The sequence below is a fragment of the Myxocyprinus asiaticus genome, chromosome 32 (assembly GCF_019703515.2).
Source record: "Myxocyprinus asiaticus isolate MX2 ecotype Aquarium Trade chromosome 32, UBuf_Myxa_2, whole genome shotgun sequence".
Classification (NCBI taxonomy): domain Eukaryota; kingdom Metazoa; phylum Chordata; class Actinopteri; order Cypriniformes; family Catostomidae; genus Myxocyprinus; species Myxocyprinus asiaticus.
The window spans coordinates 16,985,322-17,008,675 of record NC_059375.1 but is presented as its reverse complement, the minus strand read 5'-3'; the positions used below and the strand labels follow the sequence as shown (position 1 = coordinate 17,008,675).

The 23,354-nt window shown below is 39.3% G+C and overlaps 1 protein-coding gene across 3 annotated transcripts in view; it reads right to left on the bottom strand.

Annotated features, from left to right (window-relative positions):
- LOC127422831 (uncharacterized) overlaps window positions 1-23,354 on the bottom strand; it is a 60,279-nt gene that overhangs the window by 6,141 nt on the left and 30,784 nt on the right. For all 3 annotated transcript variants that reach the window (XM_051666622.1, XM_051666623.1, XM_051666624.1), the window contains 18 exons: window positions 23,009-23,150; window positions 22,817-22,929; window positions 22,465-22,618; window positions 21,348-21,596; window positions 19,625-19,819; window positions 17,180-17,358; window positions 15,504-15,690; window positions 14,959-15,101; window positions 12,165-12,349; window positions 7,214-7,473; window positions 6,574-6,793; window positions 5,844-6,021; window positions 4,319-4,445; window positions 3,933-4,013; window positions 3,642-3,821; window positions 2,623-2,894; window positions 2,347-2,492; window positions 934-1,018 (listed from right to left, as the gene is read on the bottom strand). In XM_051666622.1, the coding sequence (XP_051522582.1) occupies window positions 934-1,018; window positions 2,347-2,492; window positions 2,623-2,894; window positions 3,642-3,821; window positions 3,933-4,013; window positions 4,319-4,445; window positions 5,844-6,021; window positions 6,574-6,793; window positions 7,214-7,473; window positions 12,165-12,349; window positions 14,959-15,101; window positions 15,504-15,690; window positions 17,180-17,358; window positions 19,625-19,819; window positions 21,348-21,596; window positions 22,465-22,618; window positions 22,817-22,929; window positions 23,009-23,150 (3,096 nt within the window). The remainder of the gene's footprint in view (window positions 1-933; window positions 1,019-2,346; window positions 2,493-2,622; window positions 2,895-3,641; window positions 3,822-3,932; window positions 4,014-4,318; window positions 4,446-5,843; window positions 6,022-6,573; window positions 6,794-7,213; window positions 7,474-12,164; window positions 12,350-14,958; window positions 15,102-15,503; window positions 15,691-17,179; window positions 17,359-19,624; window positions 19,820-21,347; window positions 21,597-22,464; window positions 22,619-22,816; window positions 22,930-23,008; window positions 23,151-23,354) is intronic.

Genomic DNA, 23,354 nt, shown 5'->3' with positions numbered 1-23,354 from the left:
TGCTAAATTTTATTTTAACATGGTTGGCAGTGATTGGATGATGCTGGCCGTTACTTTGAATAAGAATTATTTATTCAGCTTTACAGAAAATCCGCTGTAATGTCTGTAACGTCTCAAAAACATGAATAACCAACACTCCCGGAAACATAATTAACAATTTGATGAAAAAAATCTGACTTAGTATAGCTTGATATTATTTAAAATTTCACAACGTAGTCTCGCTGTCCACTTACGTGGACATCAATTTTTAGGAAAACTATTTGCTCTAGAATTTTTTTTTTTTTTGCTTGTTTATTAGGTGCTACTAATTACAAATCAAAAAGAGAAATGGAAAATCCACACAGCAGTTATACGGGGGTCTCAGGAGGTTAAAGTGCCAGGAGTCTAGCAATTCACTTAAAAGGCAGAATTTAGTGTTATTCTTGCCATATATTTTTTTACCAAGCTCTAAAGCAGAGGAGCCCAAACATTTTCCAACAAAGGGTCAAAAATCAAACTTAATTAAGGGCCGTGGCCTGAAAGTAAATGTTGCATTATATCAAAGTGTATTATATTAAAATATACCCTGGTTCCCCTCCTTTACGATTTCATAATATAAAAAAAAACATTACTCTACAATCTTCTTAACTAATGCAGTGAAGAGCTGCATCAATAGCAAATTTGCTATTGTCACGTATGGCAAGGCGGGCCAAATCAAAGGTTATCATGGGCCAACTTTGGCCCACGGGCACTGGTTTGGGTTTGAAAACAGGACAAAGTCACCTTGGAGGAATATGGCTGTCATACAGATGAATGTGTTATTGTTTGAAGCGATTGTTACTGTACCTGATGGCCTGCAGGCACAGCAATTACAGGCTCCTCTTTAAGCACAAATAACTGTAATGACTTTCAAATGTTTTGACAATGAGGCTCTGATTTAAATATCTTACTTACATTTATGCAGGTAACAAGGCCCTGCATGAAGCGCTCCAGCTCTTTTGCAAAGATCTTTTCTGCGGTGAACAATTTCACCAGCTCTCTGTAATGACATAAAAAGTGATCAGCCTACAAGATCACTATAATTCAGTGTTCCCCTCTCAAGCATCTTATGAAACCAAAACAGACACAATGATCACCTTTACATTCATTTAAGAAAATGATTTATAGGGGCCTGGGTAGCTCAGTTAGTAAAGACGCTGACTACCACACCTGGAGTTGCGAGTTCAAATCCAGGGTGTGCTGAGTGACTCGGCCTGGTTGCTAGGGAGGGTAGAGTCATATGGGGTAACCTCCTCGTGGTCGCAATAATGTGGTTCTCTCTTGGTGGGGCGTGTGGTGAGTTGTGCATGGATGCCACAGAGAATAGCGTGAAGCCTCCACACGCACTATGTCTCTTCGGTAACGCGCTCAACAAGCCATGTGATAAGATGCGCAGATTGACAGTCTCAGATGTGGAGGTAACTGAGATTTGTCCTCTGCCACCCGGATCGAGGCGAGTCACTACGCCACCACGAGGACTTAGAGCGCATTGGGAATTGGGAAATCCAAATTGGTGAGAAAAAGGGGAGAAAATCACAAAAAAAGAAAAGAAAAAAGAAAATGGTTTATTCCACGGTTTTGCCGTGGAAGAACGACGTTCTGAAATGTCATGTAAAAGATAAAGCCGCTTTCCTTACGGCATTTAAGGTATCAAGAGAAAGCGGTTTAACATATCCAGGTATCTCCTCAAGAACACTGCTTGTGTGTTAATGTAAAAGTGGCGTTCTTACAGGTTTTTGAGAAGTGCGCATGTGCGTGAACAGACTGAATAACTAAGGTCATAGGATGGAGCCCAACAAGTCAACACAGTGGAAAGAAATAGCATTTCTGGTAGTACAGTAGGAAAAGCACATACACTATAAATTATACTAATTTATACACACCAATGTAAAATATCGACTGTCCCTCACGTTTGCCTATATCTGCTCGTAAATTGGGGGAATCCCAGAGTTTTACGAAAGGGGGAAACCCCACTACTGCAGCGCAATTAGATAGAAAGTTAAGGGAACAAACATGGCAACAACTCTGAAATATATGGAAATAAAGAGAAGCAATGGATAATGAAATAGCGAAGTCTTCTTTGGATGGCATGTTTTTTATTTACACAAGTGGCACGAGGAAATTACATTGCTGTGGAGAAAGCTGCTTACTGACCGAGCCGCATGCACACGTGAGTAAAGAGTACATCACTTATACAGTGCATTTAAACGAGAACCCTGCTTTCTTGCAATAAACCGTTTTCTGGTGTCCATGTAAACATAGACACTATATAGACATGAGAAAAACTAAACTTGTTAAAACTACACAGTAACATGGCAGACACCCTACCTGCAGATGTCCAGTTTGGCTGAGAGATGATCTTTGTGAATATATAGTTCTTTTTTGTCTTTCAGAAGACATATTATGTCTTCGCACTCAAAGATTGGGTCCCCATCTGACACCTCAAGGCGATAATGAATATACAGCTTCCCGACCTGCAAAAATACAAACTTGTATTTTTTTCCTCCATTCTACTCCCCTCTAAAAGAATATGATGCAATAGCCAGCAAGCAGTTAGCAGGCAAAGCAGAGCATTCTCAGAAGAAATGCCTCTAGCATGCCTACCTGTCCAAAACTCATTGAGGTGATCTGTTTAGCAATCCCACTCTCCTTCAGCTCACTGTAAACCTCTCCAAAATCTGCATGGTGGAAAATGAACCTCTGGATGTAAGGGATGACCTGCCGCACCAGGTTCTGCAAGGAATGGCAAGGTCTGTAGCTTTCAGTTTGCGCTTCAGTGGTCACACACTGGGAGATTCTTTTAATCCCACAGATCTCCAAGAACAACTCTCGGTCTCTCTCACTGAATGTCTCCTTCTCACTGAAATGCAACTTGCCTAAGGAAACAAAACCAGGATATTGATTTCTAGATGATCCTGATGGTCAATTAAGCTAAAACGATATGTTTTTATGTCATATACACTACCGTTCAAAAGTTTAGGGTCACTTAATCATTCTTTATTTTATTTTCACATTTTGGAATAATAGTAAAGTCATCAAAACTATGGAATAATAGAAATGGAAATATGGGAATTATGTTGTGACTAAAAAAAATCCAAAATAAATCAAAACTGTGTTATATTTTATCATCTTCAAAGTGGCCACACTTCGCCTAGAATTTGCAGACATGTACTCTTGACGTTTTCTCAACCAACTTCTTGAGGTATCACCCTGGGATGCTTTTTAAACAGTACTGAAGGAGTTCTCATCTATGTTGGGCACTTAGTGGCTGCTTTTCTTTATTATTTGGTCCAAGTCATCCATTTCAAAACTTTTTTTTTTTTTTATTACATTTTAGTTTTGTAAAGAAATAAATTAATATGGTGGCACAAATATATTTTTGTCTACAAAACTAATTTCAAACATTTAAGCATACGCCTTCAGATCAAAAGATTTCAGGCAAGTGACCCCAAACTTTTGAATGGTAGTGTATGTATACAATTCTTATTCACAGAATTCTGCAGATTGTAACCCAAAATCAATGCAAAAAATGTGAAAAACTATGCAGATTCCTTTGTGGGCCTTGTCAATAGCCACAAAAACAAAAGCATTAGTTTGTTTACTATGGCTTGTTAAAGCATTACCTTCATGCCTGGATTTGTTTGCTGCTCTCTTGTTGGCAGACGGCAGGTTTAGCAGACAAACCACACTATGTGATTTAAAGATCTTCTCCAAGTTAGCGCTGTCTGCGATCATGGGCTTACGAGCTAATGTGACCCAGACATTACTCTTGGTCGGGAACACTTTTTTATGAGACACCATTTCTGTTAAGACCATAAACAAATCAAATTATCTTTATAGACCTTGCAGAGTGAACAAGCTCAATAAACATATAGAGAGCTAAGCAACAAATGGCTTCTGTGACTTGATCTCACTTTTCAGAGAGCTGCAGTAGGTGGCATCTAGTTGAATGTCTTGATCCTGTTCTCCATGAACAGGTATTTTACATTTATCAGCTTTTTTTGAGAGAGAGAGACAAGCATATTAGAGGACCAGAATAAAATACCAGTCAATAAATATCAATGCAGGCCATCGTTAAAGGAATAGTTCACCCAAAAATGAAAATTCACTTTCACTTTCATTGCATCTTTTTTTTTTCCACACAGTTACAGTGAATGGTGACTGAGGTTATTATTCTGCCAAACTTCTCCTTTTGTGCTACACAAAGACAGAAGGTCACACAGGTTTTGGAACAATACGAGGGAGAGTAAATGATGACAGAATTTGCATTTCCAGGTGAATTATCCCTTTAAAGTCTTACCTAGTTTGGCAAAAATGACAGAGACATCTTGGACCACGTCTCCTGTAGCAAGGGGCGCCGACTCACAAACAGCCTCCAAGAGGGTAACATACTGCGTCATGGATGGATTTGAGTCCACCTTGAGAGACTGCAACAATAAAAAAAAAAGCTCCATTTAATAGCACTTAAGAATAAATGAATTTCTTAATTAGTTCTTTAAGGGTGGTTTCACATATTGTACATTTTAACTGAACCAAACCCAGTTCGGTAACTGAACCAGAAGGGAACCAGCCACAAATGACCTCAGCGCTTTTGGTGTTCACAATGTAAGTGGACTTAAGAGGACCAAGTTTCTTTTTTGGTCCTCTTCACATTATTGTAGTCTCAGACCCTTTGTTGTTCACACCACAGCTCCTTAAGAACTCAGACCCCATTGCAGCTAGGGCTGTTACGATAATGAAACTTGGCTGACAATTTTTCATAAATAATTGTGATTATTATAATAAGCAATTGTCATACAAATTGTCATACTTCTTAAGGTGTGCGTATGCTTATTACAGATAGTCCTACAACTTAAGTAGTCATTTACTGATGTTTAACTTGAAATCATATAATAAAATGGGGCTATATGATTACTTTTAAGGCTTTAAAAATTATTTCACAGGGATAGAATTACATAAATATCATTTATGAAACCCAGACAACATCGCCAATTATATTACATGATGCAGTACTAATAATGTATACTGTATTTCTGTCCTAAATTCTTCAATCTCTCACGTTATGTTAAGGTTCTCCGATAAAACCTACAAGCCCTTATTTCGCATGAAGGAAAACATTTTTAATACTATGTGCATATGAAAATATGTTTCTTTATCTATCATCTCGAGAGTAATGGAGCAAGCAAGCGTCTCCTCCTGCATGCCATTTACATTGTGTGTATGAGACAAGAACATTTGCCATTGCGCTAATAAAATTAAAGTGAAACTATAAAAATCCTTGCTTGTATTTTCATAGGAGTTTGGCGCGAACCACCGTAGACAGTACGCCCATCAGAGCACTTTAAAGTGGTTCATCTTAATGCACTGCAATGCTCTGAATGTGGCTGGTCCATTCATTTTAGGTGCTCAAATAATACAAGAACGGAATATGAGACACAGAAACACGTCATGGTATATCTATATTCACTTAACATTCTCATATGTGGACAGTAAATTGTGACTGGAATATGAAGTATGTAATGCAGCAATGTATGGCAAACCACGAGGTACTTATGTCATAAAATGTAAAGCGGACTGGTACCTCTTCGCTTTCACATTGCACAAATCAATCAAACCACAAAAGGACCCACAAACTAACCGTACTCAGGAGGTGGTCTGAGTACGGTTCGCTTTTGGGTCCTTTTAGGGGGGTCTGAGACCAACTGGGTTGTTCACATATACACGTTATACCGCTCTGAGAGCACTCAGAGTGCTCAAAGAACTAGGTGTGAAAACGCCCTAAAATGCTATTTGTGGAACCAAACATGACAAAACCTGAAACACACCTTGAACATGCTCTTCATGTCCTGCAAATTGGTATAAAATGGTGCCAGTACTTTGGGCTCCTGTATCCCACTGTCAGGCCTTCGAATCAGCTCTTTGTATCTTTGGAACATGCCAGTTGGATCAATCCAGCAAACCTCCTTTAGATGGTAGAAACGCCCAGAGCACCAATCTTCCATCCTATAAGCAAGAATAAGAAGAAACCAGCACGGAAATTTTCAGCATTCTGAGTGAGCTTGATTCATGCATCTTGATCATAGTTTGATGTATTATACACTGTTGCAACTTATATTCAAACACTTTCCCTGCAGAATTTTTATCAGCAGAAAACTGATTACTGGTAAATATATAATGACAGCTTATTTTTTTACCACCAAAACATCTAATTTGTGATCCAACTTTCAAAGGTTATGGCCAGTTGCACAGCTTACCACTAACATTAGTGCAACAAGCATGGCTGGGTCTAAGGGGGCTCGGAGGGGATGAGATATTCCTTGATCCCCCCAGAAACTTCTAATACCCACCTCCCGGTCAAATGAAGAGGCAACAACTTCCTAAAGTTCAAAATGCCCCCCTCCCAGAGATTGCATCTTAGTACCGGCCCTGGCACCAAGTACCGGGAAAGTCTACTAGTACAGCAACTTGGTGACCTCTAGCAATAAAACTCTTGTTTGGTAAAACAATTACGTTTTGTAGGGATTTATGTGTTAAGTGGAGATAATTATATCTTACCTCTCATACTCGATGAAGACAGCAGGTGAGTGCTGAAACAAGACTTTGAGCTGGATGCTAGAGCACTCGGAATACAGGTAGCGGTACACAGTGTGTATGTGCTCTACGGTTGTGGTGAATTCTGCACCCTCAGGCTCCTCTGAGTGATTCTCGGACACCTTAGTGCACCAACACTTCAGATAGCCTATCATGTCCTCCACATTAACAGTGTGTTTTATTCCTGCAACATCATTTAATCTCAATTATGATAGAATACGTTAGGGTGTATTCTAAAAGAAATAGGGCAAAATCAAAGTCAACATGAATTTGCATCACAGACCATTTTGCTTTTTATAATGTAAAACAAGATATCTGACCTAGAAATCAACTAGATTTTTATTTACTTCCAAACCTATATGACTTTGTTTCATATGTGGAAAACAAAAGAAGATGTTTTGATTAATATCTCAGTCTGTCTATTCAATACAACGGCAGTGGTTAGTGACACACTATAAAGCTTAAAAAAAGTCCCAAAAGTATCATAAAAGTAGTCCATGTGACAATAAAAATCTCAACTCTGAAAAGCTAGTCTCATGCTACTGAGGCTGCTCAACTTTAAATGGCCTATATCTAAACGCCTGTAGCTGACCATGTACTGTACCTATGGCTCTGGTGAATTCACTGGGGACCATGTGCACATAATCAACGTGGGATCCAAGGAGGTGGTTCACGTCAGTAGAAAAGATGTAGACAGATTTAGGCTGCAGGTAGGATACGGGGCGGCCCTCCTCCCACGGCGGTCTGCGCGCTGGTACCCAGGGCAGCTGGGTGAGGTAATGGCAGAAGGAGGATTTGGCCACCCTCATGGATTGCCCCTGGCTGTCCAAGATTTGTGCTCTGAGGTATTGTGAATACTTCTCTCTGTAACAAAATATGACAGGCTTTCATGTAAAAAGGTGTGCAATGTCTAGATGCTTTACATTAATAAATTATAGATTGTCTAGATGCATATCATCAATATACAGTCCAACTCCCTCTTTGGTTAAAAAAAAACAAACAAAAAAAAAACACTAAAAGACACATTTGCTATAAAGCTGGATGGGCTGGTGAACATCATTTTGCTTATTAATGGAAATGGAGCATAAAGGAGGGCAATGTTAGACGGTTCAAGTGAGGCAACAGACAGAACAGCACAATAAGTCATACACTTCAGCTGGGGTGGTGGGGGGAGAGGGGAAGGTTCAACGACAGGAACGCTAAACTAAAATACATGGAATCTCATAAGCGCATCTGAACCAACTAATGTCACCACGTTAAAAAAGGAACTCACACACTGCTTGCGGAACGTTGTTATGGACCATGCGCAGCATGGACGGGTTAAGCCATTGCACACCATCTCCAGGATGTGAGCGGGGTCCGACTTTGGGTGGCAAGTGGGGTGGCAAAGCTCATTTTTAGGGTGGCAGCTGCCACCCCATGCCACCCTTCAGGCCCCACCCCTGATTTGCCGGGAAATGTGTAGGCTAGGTCAATTATCCTTGCGTGTATAGGTCAATGGCACAATAAACATTGCACTCTTGCCGCCTGAGGACAGTAGGCGGTAAACTGAATTTTTTTTCTTAGAGATGTTTGTGTATATTTTCTATTAATCATTGCAGCAGCAATTCATCAAATAATGATCAAATGATGTTGAAGAGCATTATAACCTGGCATATATCTAGATGTGCATGTAGTCATGCGCACTTTCAGAATGTTAAAGAGATGATTCAGGCGTCTTGATCACAGTAGTGGAGTAATGCTGTACAGTCCCAGCAGTATGAGCCAGATCACAATGATCAGCTGCTTCCTCCTCAATATAGTGCACAGAAATATACTATGCAAGATTGGGATTCTGCTGTACCAATTGCATTCAGCACAGATTTTGTGGGCGCATTTCTGCAGTTGCCTGATCTGCATAATTCCTTTAGTGAATCTGGCACTAAACCAGAGCAGACAGCACATGCAAATAAACCAGGGGGAAAGGAATGGGATGGTTTGCAGGTCCCTGTTAGCTCCTGCTGGTAGATGCAGGAACTACACCCCCCAGTGCTTAAGAGCATGTATGCCCATTGATGGCCATTCAAAAACATACATTCTTATTTACATTTTTTTATACAAGAAACATTTTGATCACAAATATTTCATTACATTGCACTACATCTTTTTCTGGTGACCGATTTTTTAGGGCGGACTCCTAAAAGCATGAAATTGACTTGTTTTTCACACCTCATTCTATTGACATCGTATAAACACCAAACGAGTAACAAAATGTACACATCCTTGTTTGACACACAGCAAGAGAGGACGATAAGACACCTGTTTCCTACACTTTATGTACATATCTTATGCATTGGACACCCTAAGTAAAGTAATAAACAAATGGGAACTCTTGATTTTGCAGTCTTGTGTCATGGTTATTTAAACAATATTGTGGATGCTGCACACTGGTGGTGGTGGTTTTATGAAGTAGATTCAGCCTATATAATGTAAAGTGCTTTGAGTGTCTGGAAAAGAGCTATATAAATGTAACAAATTATTATTATTATTACTGATTATAGCAAATAGTGAATTGATTTGTAATGCATAATTTATAATGCGTCAAACTGGAAAGATGCCTTTTTTAAGATGGCCTTGAATTATGCTAATTGACTCTTCAGGGTTTGTTGTAAAATTCCATCAGTAATTTATTTATAGTAATTCTTTTTTTACCTAATGTGATCACCCAGGCCACATTCACATTACTGTAGCCTACCATTACCACATGCACATTGTGTTATGAGCTTTATGAGGACGTAATCTTTCTGGTGCCAAGATCGCGCTCACTTCTGGGGAAGTCAGGGGGACCCTGCGCCAGCTAAGCACCTCAATAGAGATGAATGGGAATGCTAACTGATAGCTCTCTCCAGGTATTTCAGAGCTTCTTGAAATAAACAGAGCTTTTACCAGGTGCAATTTATCCTTAGTGAATTCACCCAACACAATTTTTTTCCTTGATAAAGCAACAAAGAAAACCATGGTACCAAAAATAAACTGATGTGTGTTTCCATTAAGTCCAAAATTGGTTCTGATGTGGTTTAATAGTTTTTAAACATACTACAGATTTGACCCATTTATTTAATGGACTAAGGCAGACATATTCAGTCAGAGCTAGAGAATAACCCAAATAAAGCACAACATTTTCTCCTCTTTAAAGCTTATGAAATCAAAAAGGATAAAACACAGACAATGACCTTGTCACCTAACTGTTAAATCCGAATGCCTTACACACAAGCTCCATGCCATGCTAATATCCATTTCCTCCACTCAACCGGAGAGTTAGAATAATCTGTCTAAAGAGTTGTTAGCCGAGATAATGTGGTAGTGCTCAGCAGATTGAGCATAAATGGAGTGGATTTCTCCACCACCAGCTGTGGATCATACAGGATTATGGCATTGCTTGATGGCAGACGGCTCTGTTTCTGAGAGTCTGAGTTTAGAGTTGCTTGGTGTTTCCAGCCATAGTACAGAGCCAAAGAACCTTAACCACAACAATCCTAGGTAATTATTCAATACAATGGCTAATTTGCCAAGGAACAAAGCTTGGACTGAACCAGATATTCCCTCGCAGCATAGTAGTAATGACTTTAAGAATTTCTTTACCAATAAAATTGAGACCATAGTAAAGAAAATTGGAATTATGCAACTGTTTGCCACAGCACCTCAGAAGACAATGTTGCATAGAATTACCAAGCAACTTCAGACCTTTGTTTTTATATGTCAGGAAGAGCTACAAAACGTATTAAAGCATGAAAAGCAACAACATGTATGCTAGACCCTGTACCCACTAAGCTACTTAAAGTGGTGTTTCCCGTAATTTCAGAACCTCTTCTCAATATTATTAACTCTTTAGGACATCAAACCACAGCTTAACCCTGGAGACTTTACTAATTATAGACTGATCTGAAATCTCCAATTTATGCCTAAAATACTAGAAAAGGTAGTGTCCTCCCAACTATGTTCATTTTTACAGAGAAATGGTATTTGTGAAGAATTTTATTCAGGATTTAGGCCCCATCATAGTACAGAGACAGAGAAAATATCAAAATGACTCGCTCTTATTATCTGACCTCAGCTACATCTCTCCTCTAGTGCTATTAGATCTTAGTGCCTGATAACTTTCTGAATGCACTGTATGTTGGCATTTTTGGACAGGCATTAGCATGGTTTAGGTCCTATTTATCCAACCGCTACCACTTTGTCAAGTCAAGCAAAGTCATTTTTATTTGTATAGCGCTTTTCACAACACACATCATTTCAAAACAGCTTTACAGAAAATCATGCATTAACAGAAAATTAAACTGTTATATTTATAAAGTCTTAGAGTCATCATTATGTAGTTTGATTAAATATGATTGTAAATTGTCTATAAAAATAGTAAATAAATAATTAAATAATAATTGTATTTAGAACCCCAGTGAGCAAGCAGAAGGCGACTGTGGCAAGGAACACAAAACTCCATAAGATGTCGATTAATGGAGAAAAATAACCTTGGGAGAAACCAGGTGGTTTCCAGTTTTGTGGGTGCCAGTTCCCCTCTGGCTAAACAACATGAATATAATGTCCATATTAGTAGTTATTTATGTGCAGTGCAGGTCATGGTTTAAAATGAGTAAACTAAGTAAGTGTTCAGGGCCAGTGTTTATATAAATATTTTGCCTCGATTAACTGCAGAAGTTCAAACTTTGTCTAAATGAGGAATTGTCAGATCAAGTAGAAGTGCCGCAGGGCCCAGTATTAGGTCCTATGCATTTCTCCTTGTATATGCTTCCCCTACGAGACACTACCAGGAACCAAGGAATTAGTTTTCACTGTTATGCCGACGATACTCAGCTTTATATTTCCTTGAGATCTGGTCCCAAGGTTGTTTTGTTTTACCCATTAACTAACATCTTATGGAGATTTCGGTTCCTTGCCACAGTCTCCTTTGGCTTGCTCACTGGGGGCCTAAAGACAAATAATTTTAAAAGCATGATTTTCAATCTCTTTTTTCCATTTAAACATCTCAGTGAGGCCTTTAAGATATTACAGACATTACAGCATCATTTTCTGTAAAGCTGCTTTTAAATGATGCGTGTTGTGAAAAGCGCTAAACAAATAAAATTGACTTGACTTAAGCCAAGAGTGATTTGAGATGGGAGCAAAGCAGAGTAAATAAATGAAGAAATACAAGAGTGCTTTCGGTGTGGACCCAAGTCCGATAGGTTCATCTGGTTGGTGTGAAAGCGGTTTTCCGAACTCTGGAGCGCACCGGGGAAACACAACCAAGTCCGTTTGAGAAGGTGTTATGGCTCATAAGAACTCTGATACAGTAAGTAGTTGGTATGAAAGCAATATATCCTAACTCGCGAAAGTGAACCACTATCGATGATGGATAATTCACATATTTGCAGGCTTTGTCACACTTATTGCAGACAAATGCAAGTGCTGTTCTCTGCGTGTAGTTTTGGTGTTAAATCAAATGGGAATTCCTGTTCAGACCAAACAATCGAACCAACTGTGAAAACAAATGCATTTTTTTGTATCAGTTTCTTTACCCTTTGTCCCAGTTCTTGTCCAGAAGGCTGATAAGTGCTTGTCTTTGCTGCAGTTTGGTGTTAGCTGGGAGCTGGTTGGCAGTGACCAGGGAATGAAACTCTGCACAGTGCTGATCTTCTATGACATACACCCCATCTGCAGGCTTAGACCACAGTTCACTCTCCACTGCCCATGGGCTGGATGCCTGAGAGAGAGAGATTATATAGGTTATTCAGACTCATGTGAGTGTGGTGGTTGTGGTAGATCACTGGTAGGAAGAGCTGGGAATGACAATGTTTGGATTAACTGTCAGAGCAGCTTTAGCACTAGCTACTGCACTCTGACCACTGAGCTCTTATGAAGATGAGTTCAGTATGCACATATATATGTACACACCAGCCAAGCTATTCAACATCAAGAGCAGCTTGATGAATACAGAATAAATAATGGGCAAACCTCATATGCTCCCCAGCAAACTGTCTCAAAATACTATACCAGTGTTTCCTTCACTGCTTTTCCGGTTCCACTGCAGGAAAACAGAATTTTGTAGGAAATTGTGCTATACAAGGGCTGGGCATACAATATATATATATATATATCAAATATTAACAATATATTTAAAGGAATATTCTGGTTTCAATATAAATTAAGCTCAATTGACAGAATTTGTGAAATAATGCTGATTACCACAAAAATTAATTTTGATATGCCCCTTCATTTCTTTTCTTCAAAAAACAAAAAAACAAAAGCAGCAGCAAAAATCGGGTTACAGTAAGGCACTTACAATTTAAGTGAATCGGGATAATGTTTTGAGAGATAAAAGGCAGAAATGTGAAGCTTATAATTTTATAAAAGGACTCACACAAATTCTTGTTAAAACGTATGTATTATTTGAGCAGTAAAGTTGCTTAAATGGTCAATTTAACAGATGTTTTAGGGTTTAAAATTGGATAAAACTTTATACAGAAAAGGTTATTACAATGTTATTACTAAAATCATGTTAACTTGCATAATGTTAACATCTTGTAGCTATTATTTTGAAACAGTGAGCACTTTAACATTTGTGGATTGGCTCATTCACTTCCACTGTATGTGCCTCGCTGCACTTTTTTTTTTGTTTTGTTTTTTTAAGAAAACGAGGGACATGTCAAAATACATTTAGTTGATATCAACATTATGCCACAAATGCTATCAACTGAGATTAATTTGTATTGTACCCACAATATTCCTTTAATATTATTTTAGATTTTACCATTCAGCTTCCTAAAGACCTGAAGTAGGCCAGTCTGAATATAAGACTGTTAAGACTTATTGTATTCATAGCATCTCTGATGGGCAGTTCTTTCAAACTGTTTGCTTCAATGAATTGGTTCAAAGGTTTGTTTGCGCTATCACTCAATAATGTTCACGTGCTTTAAAATGCTTTAGAAAAAACAAATAGGCCTACGTAGTTAAATATTTATGTTTATTATTGTGTACTGCTATATTGGCATTGTATTCAGTGTACTTTGAATAACTATTATGTATGAAATGTGCAGCAATGGCTATTTGGTCTAAACAATGGTTCATCTCATTAAAAAAAAAAAGAAGAAGCTTTAAGCCATTTCAGAACAAATATAAAATATTGAGATATTAAGAGCTGAAAATAAAAGACTGAATTATATGCTATTATTAATTATTATGCAGTATTTATATTCATCTAGATAGCCTAATTTACTGAAGATAAAAAAAAAAAAAAAACATCAATTTGTAAACTAAACTGGTGTGGATGGAAAAAAGAGTGGACTGTAGATTTTTCGCTGACCTTCTTGATGTAAATTTCAAAGCATTCAGAAAAGCATGGAGTGTATATCACTGAATGATTTAGGGTAGGGCCATTGTGGAAAATTTGGTCAGTGTTTTCTGTGTTACATGGTTGCATAATTCTTCATGTCTGGAATTTGTAGGCTGTTCTCATATTTAGCTATAGAGGAAAGTGACTCACATTCATAGAACCATGTATGAGCAATGTGTTATTTAAGACACTAAAATCGAAGATGTTGGACAGCGGACCATAAATGGCATTGGTGGATGTTTAAATACAGAAAGTTGCGTTCAGCTTTAACTTCCTCTTTTTACTGCATCCACACACTTTCATTCCATTAAATGGTTTCCAAGCAGAGAGCGCTGTGATTGGTTCAAAGAAGGAGCGCCTCTGATGTCATCGGTGCTCCAGTGAAAGTCATGAATTGTTCAATGAAGGGCAATACCCCTCCCCTTGACCTGGTCGCTCCCACATCACTGTTATACTCGGCACAGAACAAAAGCAAACGCTGACATGCTTCATTAGTTTGGCTTGTTTAAACTCCCGGTGACACGCTAGAATTTGGCAGCCCATGTGACACGCTCACAAATGCATGCACGCAGAGCAATGCCCCTGCAAACATTGCAAAATCTTTAGGCTTTTGCTGCATTTCGTATCACTGATCCATGTGCCAATTTTTCCTGCTGAATCCTAAAGGCGAAGTAATTGTTTTAACTATTATTTAAATATTTTTACTATTTTAAATGTATTTTCTTCTATCCCAGCGTAATATGCAGAGACAACTATAATCAAACCATGATAAGTGTAAACATTGTTGCAAACAAGCCCAACATAGCAACTTTGGCTCAACCAATGGCGTGAGTTAGGGGCGGAGCTGACTGTTTGTCCAACAAGTGACAGACGAGGGAGTGTTTGGGAAATCTGTTCGAACAGTCATTATTTTTTAAATTCCATTAGGTGATTCTAGTGGCACAGAAATAAGACTTCACCTTTATGTGAGACTATCTTACCAGCTCAGAGAACGTAAAAGTCAGTTTTTCCTTTCTGAAGATAAGCAAATCTCTCACTCCCAGTACGCTGAAGAACTCTTTCCACCCGGTCACATCTCTGTCAGCCCGCAGATAGCAGGGGTCCAGCAGGACCCAGTCCACACCTAGGAATGGAAAATAATTGGTTGAGTCTGAGAGGTCAGCTTGAGCTCTGTGGATTCTGGAATTCAGTTTTCACCCCATATCCACCCCCTCCCATTACATAACCCCTCGTGTTCCCCCACATTTCATGCTTTTGTAAATTCCTATAAAAGACCTTGAGATCTAATGTTGCTTCATTTCTAGGCCGAATACATTTTTTGGTACAAGCATGGAACGAGAACTTTTTTCCCATACTATGGTCCACCACCTGGAGTACCCCCAACACTGCACATTTTGGATGTCTCCTTAATTTGACACTTTTAAGGGTATGGATGACAACAAATGACAACAAATGGGAACACCAGAATCCTTTTCGACTGGTGCACATTCTGAATCTTAACTTGTAGAGATGTTACTGTGTTTACCAGGGAGCATGCTGGGAAGGTCGATGTTGCCATACTCTTTAGAAAACTGGACCTTGCTCTCTGAGGGATAGAGGAAGCCTCTGTTGGTCAACACTGGTATGGCTGCACCCAGGGTCCTGTAGTCCTGTTCCAGAGAGTGCAGTTTGATAAACACCAGGTAGCTGACTATGATGTCCTTAGGTTTTTTCTAGAGAAAGAGGGAATAAAATAAGAACATGAGACACATTCATAATAGATGAAAGCACATTATGCATTTACTGTAACTTTATGCGAGGAACAAACCAAATTTAAGACATTATTTACGGATAATCTTCCCCTCTGACAGAGCTCATTCATGCATGTGGTCCATTAAAAAATGGAACCTTTAGATGTGTCAAGCCAGGTTTAACAACAAATTAGTTTTTGTGTGCCATGTGACTGAACATGACATGGAAAGTTTAAATTGACTAGACTACAAATGAGATTTGTAAACTATAGCAGAAGGGAAGATTATCAGTGAATAATAGCAAAAAATTCGGTCTGATCCTCACAAAAGGCAATCACACAATTTCAGAAGACCTGGTATGTAGTGTGTAGAGTCCTATGGACTACTTAAAATTATGCGTATGTTTTCGTTTTTTCGTATTATGCCACAAATGCTGTCGATTAAGCTCAACTTGTATTGAACCCAGAACCTTCCTTTAAGTGGATGGTGATGTTTACTGCCAAGCTCCATAAAAGCTTCCTTTAAGTTGTATGGTTAAGAGCAGCTTGGACATTCTGCCTAACCTCTCCTACTGTGTTTCACAGAAGACAATAATACAGGTTGGAATAATCTGAGGGTGAGTAAATTATGAAAATTTTTTCATTTAACCTTAGGTGGCTCCAAGGGTTGTTTCTGTAAGTGCACTATAAACTTTGGATAAAAGCATTAGCTAAAGTGACAAAAAAGCTAAATCTCATTGACCCCATTTACACCTGGTATTAAGATGCATCTCGGATGATCTGATCACATGTGTTCAGATGAGACACATCGCTGTTTACACCTGGTTGCTTAACGTGTCTTCTGTGACCATTAGTGTTCGTATTTGGAGGGGAGGGTCTCTGTTTCATGACAACATCAATCACTATGTCAGTGTGTTACTGTATGCTATTAAAGCGCCACTTTGTTGCGCTTTAATATCATGCAGTAACACACTGACATAGTGACTGATGTCGTAATGTGGCATGTTGTCAAGCAGAATCATCCATCATTTTAGTGGATTACCTGTAGTAAAGGAGCTTCAGGTGTTTGTGCTTCTCATCTGTGTTAGTATCAGACACACTAAAGAAGATCAGTGAAGCTCTTGTGACTGTGTATGCATCCGCTTTTTTAATTTTCTGATCGAACGGTTATTTCCTTTTAAACCACTCTTAAACGGCAAAGATTAAACTCTTGTTTAGGCGCAGTGGTTGATTGACAGGTGAGGGGTGGCGCTTTACTGCTGCCATGACGCATACAGGACGGATTACTGTTTACACCTCAAATGTGATGTGGTCACATATATTTTTGACCACATTCGTATGTGGTTTTTGTGATCCGACCCCGTTTAGACCTATATTTAGGGCTGACTACATGTGATCGGATCACCCAAAATGCATCTTAATACCAGATGAAAACGGGGTCTTTGATAGATAATAAGGTGAAGGCCTCTAACCTCCCAGGCCTTGCTCTTCAGCACTGGGTAGATGTGCTGGTGTAGAACCTGCTGGGGCTCCAGTTCATGAACATTGAGTCTTCGGAGCAGCTCCCGCACCTGTGAGTTCCCCAGCTCATCCAGACACACCAGCATCTGGGGCTCCACAATGTTCAGATCCTGGTACAGAGCCTTCAGATCTAGACAGGAAGCATGAGTGCACATGAGTGGCCATATGACCCACTTCCTGTGGCGCCTGCCAAGACCCTCCTGGCCCTAATACTGATATTTAATTCATAATTTCCCTGCTTTTAGCTGATGTGCCTGACTTGACCTGACACAGAGATTTAGCATGACCCATCACTATTCAACTGGAATTCATATTTTCACCACCTCTGTGTGAAGACAAATCTCTCATAACTTATCTGACAGCAGCCGGAGAAGAAAAATTGATCTTTATGTATGTTCAGAAAGAACTGCATTATGGTGGTCTGAAAGATTTCTCTAAAACTGAGATTAGATATAAAGTAAATGTTAATATTTCAGATGACAAATGCATTCCTTAACTGTGGTGTTGGTTTCATTCACAAAATAATTTACCCCCTTTGACTGCAATGACGCAAACAGTGACTTGCTCTACCACTTGCTCTCCTATGACTCACTGTATTGATAATTCAGGAATAAGCAGGAGAGGATGAAGATTATTCATATTGCAGACAGGCCTAGAGAAGTCTGACTGCATACTAGGGCAATGGATTTTTGAGTACTGAGACAAAACAGGGTTCTGGACTTCAAAACTAAAAGTTTACAAAGGAATTATTTTTGATTAATTTGTTAGACATGTTCAAAGGTTTTAATTTATTAGTTTTGTGACAACCTCAATATGTGTCAACGCCATCAGATCCAAAAATGAAGACTAATGTCACAAGAAATAAATGCAGTATTCATTTTGTCTTGCTGGTGTTGCTATCTACTAACGGGACCTAGCAAAATTGAGAGACATTTCTGAAAATACAAAACAATCTCATTACAAATTGGGTTACAAAGCTGACACATCATGGTTGTGGCAGAAAATATAAGCACAATTGCAGCAGGTAAAATATGGTAAGACGATTTCCTTGATGATTTCAATAATGAAGGTTGACTTTGATAATGCCTGATTTTTAAAATGTTTTCATAAATATCTAATAACGGTGATAAGAGGGGGCCTGGGTAGCTCAGCGAATATTGACGCAGACTACCACCCCTGGAGTCACGAGTTCGAATCCAGGGCATGCTGAGTGACTCCAGCCAGGTCTCCTAAGCAACCAAATTGGCCCGGATGCTAGGGAGGGTAGAGTTACATGGGGTAACCTCCTCGTGGTCGTGATTAATGGTTCTCCCTCTCAATGGGGCGCGTGGTAAGTTGTGCATGGATTGTGGAGAGTAGCACGAGCCTCCACGTGCTGTAAGTCTCCGCAGTGTCATACACAACGAGCCACATGGTAAGATGCGTGGATTGACTGTCTCAGAAGCAGAGGCAACTGAGGCTTGTCCTCCGCCACCCGGATTGAGGTAACAGCGCCACCACGAAGACCTACTAAATAGTGGGAATTGGGCATTCCAAATTGGGAGAAAAGGGGATAAAATAAAAAAAAATAAAATAAATAACGGTGGTAAGAAGTAGGGATACAGCAGTGAAAATAGGCCTATTCTGTCAGGAAATAATACAAATTATTATTTTAAAGACACAAATTTATGTATTTGTTTTCATTAAAGGTGCACTCAGTAATTTTTTGCTCATTAAAAAAGTCTTACTCCTAAAGAAATTAATTATAGTTTTGAAACATATTTTTTAAATCATGAGCACTCACATGAGATGAAGACTCCAGTCATATCAGTAACTTTATAAAAGCTTTTATTCTACATAGAGCGGGTCCCCTCATGGGGGCTGCCATATTAGGATCACATGACCAGCCGAATACTACTCGCTTTATCTCAGTAACCGCCCTGTCATTGGACATTTTCACTCATGGATTGAATTAATCATAGCTGACTGAATAGTGCACTTGTCCAATGGAATCGGTAACTGAAAACTATTGATTCTGAATGATGCTGCATCCATTTCAATGTAAGTAGAAGATGATACAAACAAAACAAATACTGAGTGCATCAAGGCTAATAAATATTTTAATTTATATGATGTATTGAGTTCTGAGGACAGCTGAGGATAAGAGTAGTGAGTGATAATCATAATTGTGATAAAATAAAGAGAACATCAAATAAAATTTTACATTTGTGTACAAATATCATTCCAGTAATTATCTCTAATTCATTTCAAAGTGGAAATGTTGCTATTTTCAAAACTAATGGCATAAAAAAATTCTGGGATATTTTGACCCATGTCTGAAGATTCAGTGACCTGACTATTAATGAGTTGGTGAGGTAGACAGGGAGGTGGAGATGTGAGTTGGGTTGATTAATTACCTGTGTGAGTTTGTGTCACATCACTGAGAGGGAAGAAAACTCCCTCTGAACTGAGAGAAACCACACTGCCATTGGCCAGAGGGATCATGGGTACATCTATGAGGGACTGGAGCAGCGTGTCCTCTTCTCTATACTCTGACTCCAGCGCACGGAAGTTGCACACTAAAAGCTTGGCAAGCTTCTTCAAGTCATTTTCTAAGAGAACAGACACGTCATTTCTTAACATTCTAACCCCAGCTGTAACATACTGTATGTTCGTGAGTTAAAAAACATAAAATAAATGTTTCAAGAGCCGACAGAGAGAGTATATTCATAATTTAATTACATTTGAATAATTACATTATGCTTTCAGCTACCAATAAGAGTGTAGTACTCTCAGCTCAAATTAACATGTTTTAAAATTTTTAAATATACACTCACCAGCTACTTAATTAGGTACAGCTGTACATCTACTTATTCATTCGATTATCTAATCAGCCAATTGTGTGGCAGCAGTGTAATGTATAAAATCATGCAGATATGGGTCAGGAACTTCAGTTAATGTTCACATCAACCATCAGAATGGGAAAAAATGTGTCCCAGACAGGCTGGTTTGAGTATTTCTGTAACTGCTGATCTCCTGGGATTTTCCCGCACAACAGTCTCCAGAGTGTATAGAGAATGGTGCAAAAAAACAAGAAACATCCAGCAAGTGGCAGTGCTGTGGGCGAAAATGGCTTGTTAATGACAGAGGTCAGAGGAGAATGGCCAGACTGTCCAAGCTGACAGGAAGGTGACAGTGACCCAAATAACAAACGTTGCAACAGTGCTGTGCAGAAAAGCAACACGTCGAACATTAAGGCGGATGGGCTACAGCAGCAGAAGACCCCTCCCGGTACCACTACTGTCAGCTTAGAACAGGAAACTGAGGCTGCATTGAGAAAAGGATCACCAAAACTGGACAGTAGACGATTGGAAAAACATCGCCTGGTTTGACAAATCTGGATTTCTGCTGAGGTACACAAATGGTAGGCTCACTGCAGCACCAGCTTTCTGATCTTGGCTGACAGAAGTGGAACCCAAAATGGTCTTCTGCTGTTGTAGCCCATCCACCTAAAGGTTCGACATGTTGTGGATTCTGAGATGATATTCTGCTCACTACAATTGTACAGAGAGATTATCTGAGTTACCGTAGCCTTTCTGTCAGCTCGAACCAGTCTGGCCATTCTCAGTTGACCTCTCTCATCAACAAGGCATTTTTGTTCACAGAACTGCCACTCACTGGATGTTTTTTGTTTTTCACACCATTCTCTATACACTCTAGAGACTATTGTGTGTGAAAATCCCTGGAGATCAGCAGTTACAGAAATACTCAAACCAGCCCATCTGGCACCAACAATCATGCCATAGTCTAAATCACTGAGATCACTTTTTTCCCCATTCTGATGGTTGATGTGAACTTTAACTGAAGCTCCTGACCCATATCTGCATGATTTTATACATTACACTGCTGCCACATGATTGGCTCATTAGATAATCACATGAATATGTAGATGTACAGGTGTACCTAATAAAGTGGCCGGTGAGTGTAGAAATAACATAAAATAATTGAATACATTTACAGATTTTCCTCCACAAACATTTTCATTTTCAGAAAATGAAAAAAGTGAAATAAGCATGCAGATGGGCCTAGAGTATAAATGAGATCTTTGTCCACAATAAATACACACAGCCTGTGGTGTACCTGACTTAAGATTGCCATGCTGCACTATGTCTCTAGCCATGGCGCAGGTGACAGTGATGATTTCTGTGGCTCGCAGGCGGTGGACGCCCAGTGCATTGAGCAGAGAGTTGGAGAGGCTTGACTGCAGGGCAGGATGCAGGTAAGAGAGGCTCAGGTTTCTACACAGATCTTCCCCTCCGATGACATCCTGGATTAGTCGGTCCTGACACACAGCAAGCTGGGAAGGCTGTTTGAATTCCACTCTGCCCTCTATAAACAGTCATTTCAGAAAGTAAGTGCAACTGCTCTCAGTTTTTCAACAGCTACAACAAACACAACATTATGTAAGCTGTTATATAAAGTGTGTTATTTTTTGGATGTTAAAATACTTTCTCCTATCAAAACTTAATATGCAGAGACAATTATAAGTAAGCCACTGGAAAGTTGAGTTCCCTCAAAAGTGTAACACTGGGGTACTATCAAAATGTTGCTCTGATTGAATGAGAATCCAAACCAGCCCGACATGGCAACACTGTCTCCACTAATGGCATGAGTTTAGGGTGGGACTATCTGTTTCTTTGATCAATGGCAGACTGGGGGAGTGAAAAAGTTCTTATTTTTGCTATTCCATTTGGTGCTGCTAGTGGTGCAGAATTTACACACTTCCTCTTTAAAAAAAAAACAAGCCATCCATCCATCTTTCTAACATCTGTCTGTCTGTGTGTCTGTCTATCTCTACCATCCATCCATCCATCCATCCATCCACATATCCATCCATCCATCCACATATCCATCCATCCATTCACATGTCCATCCATCCATCCATCCATCCATCCATCCATCCACATGTCCATCCATCAATCCATCCATCTATCTATCCATCAGGATTTGATTAGATCTTGAATAGGTAATGGTGAAATGTTAGGGTATGATATTATTTGTTAAAATAATTTTTAGTTGTGTCATCGGCAAAGAAAAGTCATTTCAAAGATGGAGATCGTTGTTTCATTTGGATGGAAGATTCTGAAAAGCAACATGTTTAATAATGTGCACGAATGAATTGTGTGCAATAAGACAAGGGACATTTATTAAGAAAGTATATAGGGTGACTTATGATTTCATCAGGATCAACCCTTACCATTGTCCTCCATCGCTGGTAGGCATGCTTTGCCCTTTAGCAGCTGAATGATCTGATTGGCCACTGGGTTAAAGAAGTCAAGGATCTCACTTGGTTGAGGGATAAACTGCAGGATGTAACAGAGGCCTCCCAGGCCACTGAACTCTGGGTGTTGCTGTGGGTTTTACATTGCACACACTCATTATAACTGTAAATGCTCATTCAAATAACCAAAGAAGCACAAAGAACATCTTTTCCTTAAATTTGCAACACACTAAATTCAGCAATCTAAAACAGGCTGTGAGCAACGATCTTTATCTCAAGCTGAAGTTAAAATGCAAATCTATGCAGTTTATCTGCATAAATATCTTACACTAAAGACATCCATGGCGTGCACAAATAGCTGGGGGATTTCTGAGCGAAGCCATTGGTTCCAGGAACTGTCCCTGTCCACATCCTCTCTAGAGGAAGGAATGTCAAAATCGCCTAGAATATGGAAAAGATTGTGACATTCAAAAAACGTGAACAGCACAAATAACCTAAGTCATATATACACATGTTAAACCTTGGATGATGAAACGGAAACCAAAGCTGCGAAGAGGAAGAAAGGCAAAGACGGGCTGTTTCTGAGGCTTCACATCACAGGACGACGTATCACTGAGCTGGAACGCCAGAGCCAATTCTGTCGACTCCACATCTTCTTTAATCTGACAAGAGACACAGAGCCACACTCAGCTGAAGATGTATGGTTTTCAATATCAAGGTAGAACCTAGTGATATCATCATTTTACATTTTGCAACTGTGGATGGACACGTTGACAATGTTGAAAACATAACATTTTCCGGTACTTGACCACTATAATTGTACGGATGTGCCTATTCAATCATATATCAATATAAAGTGGCCCCAA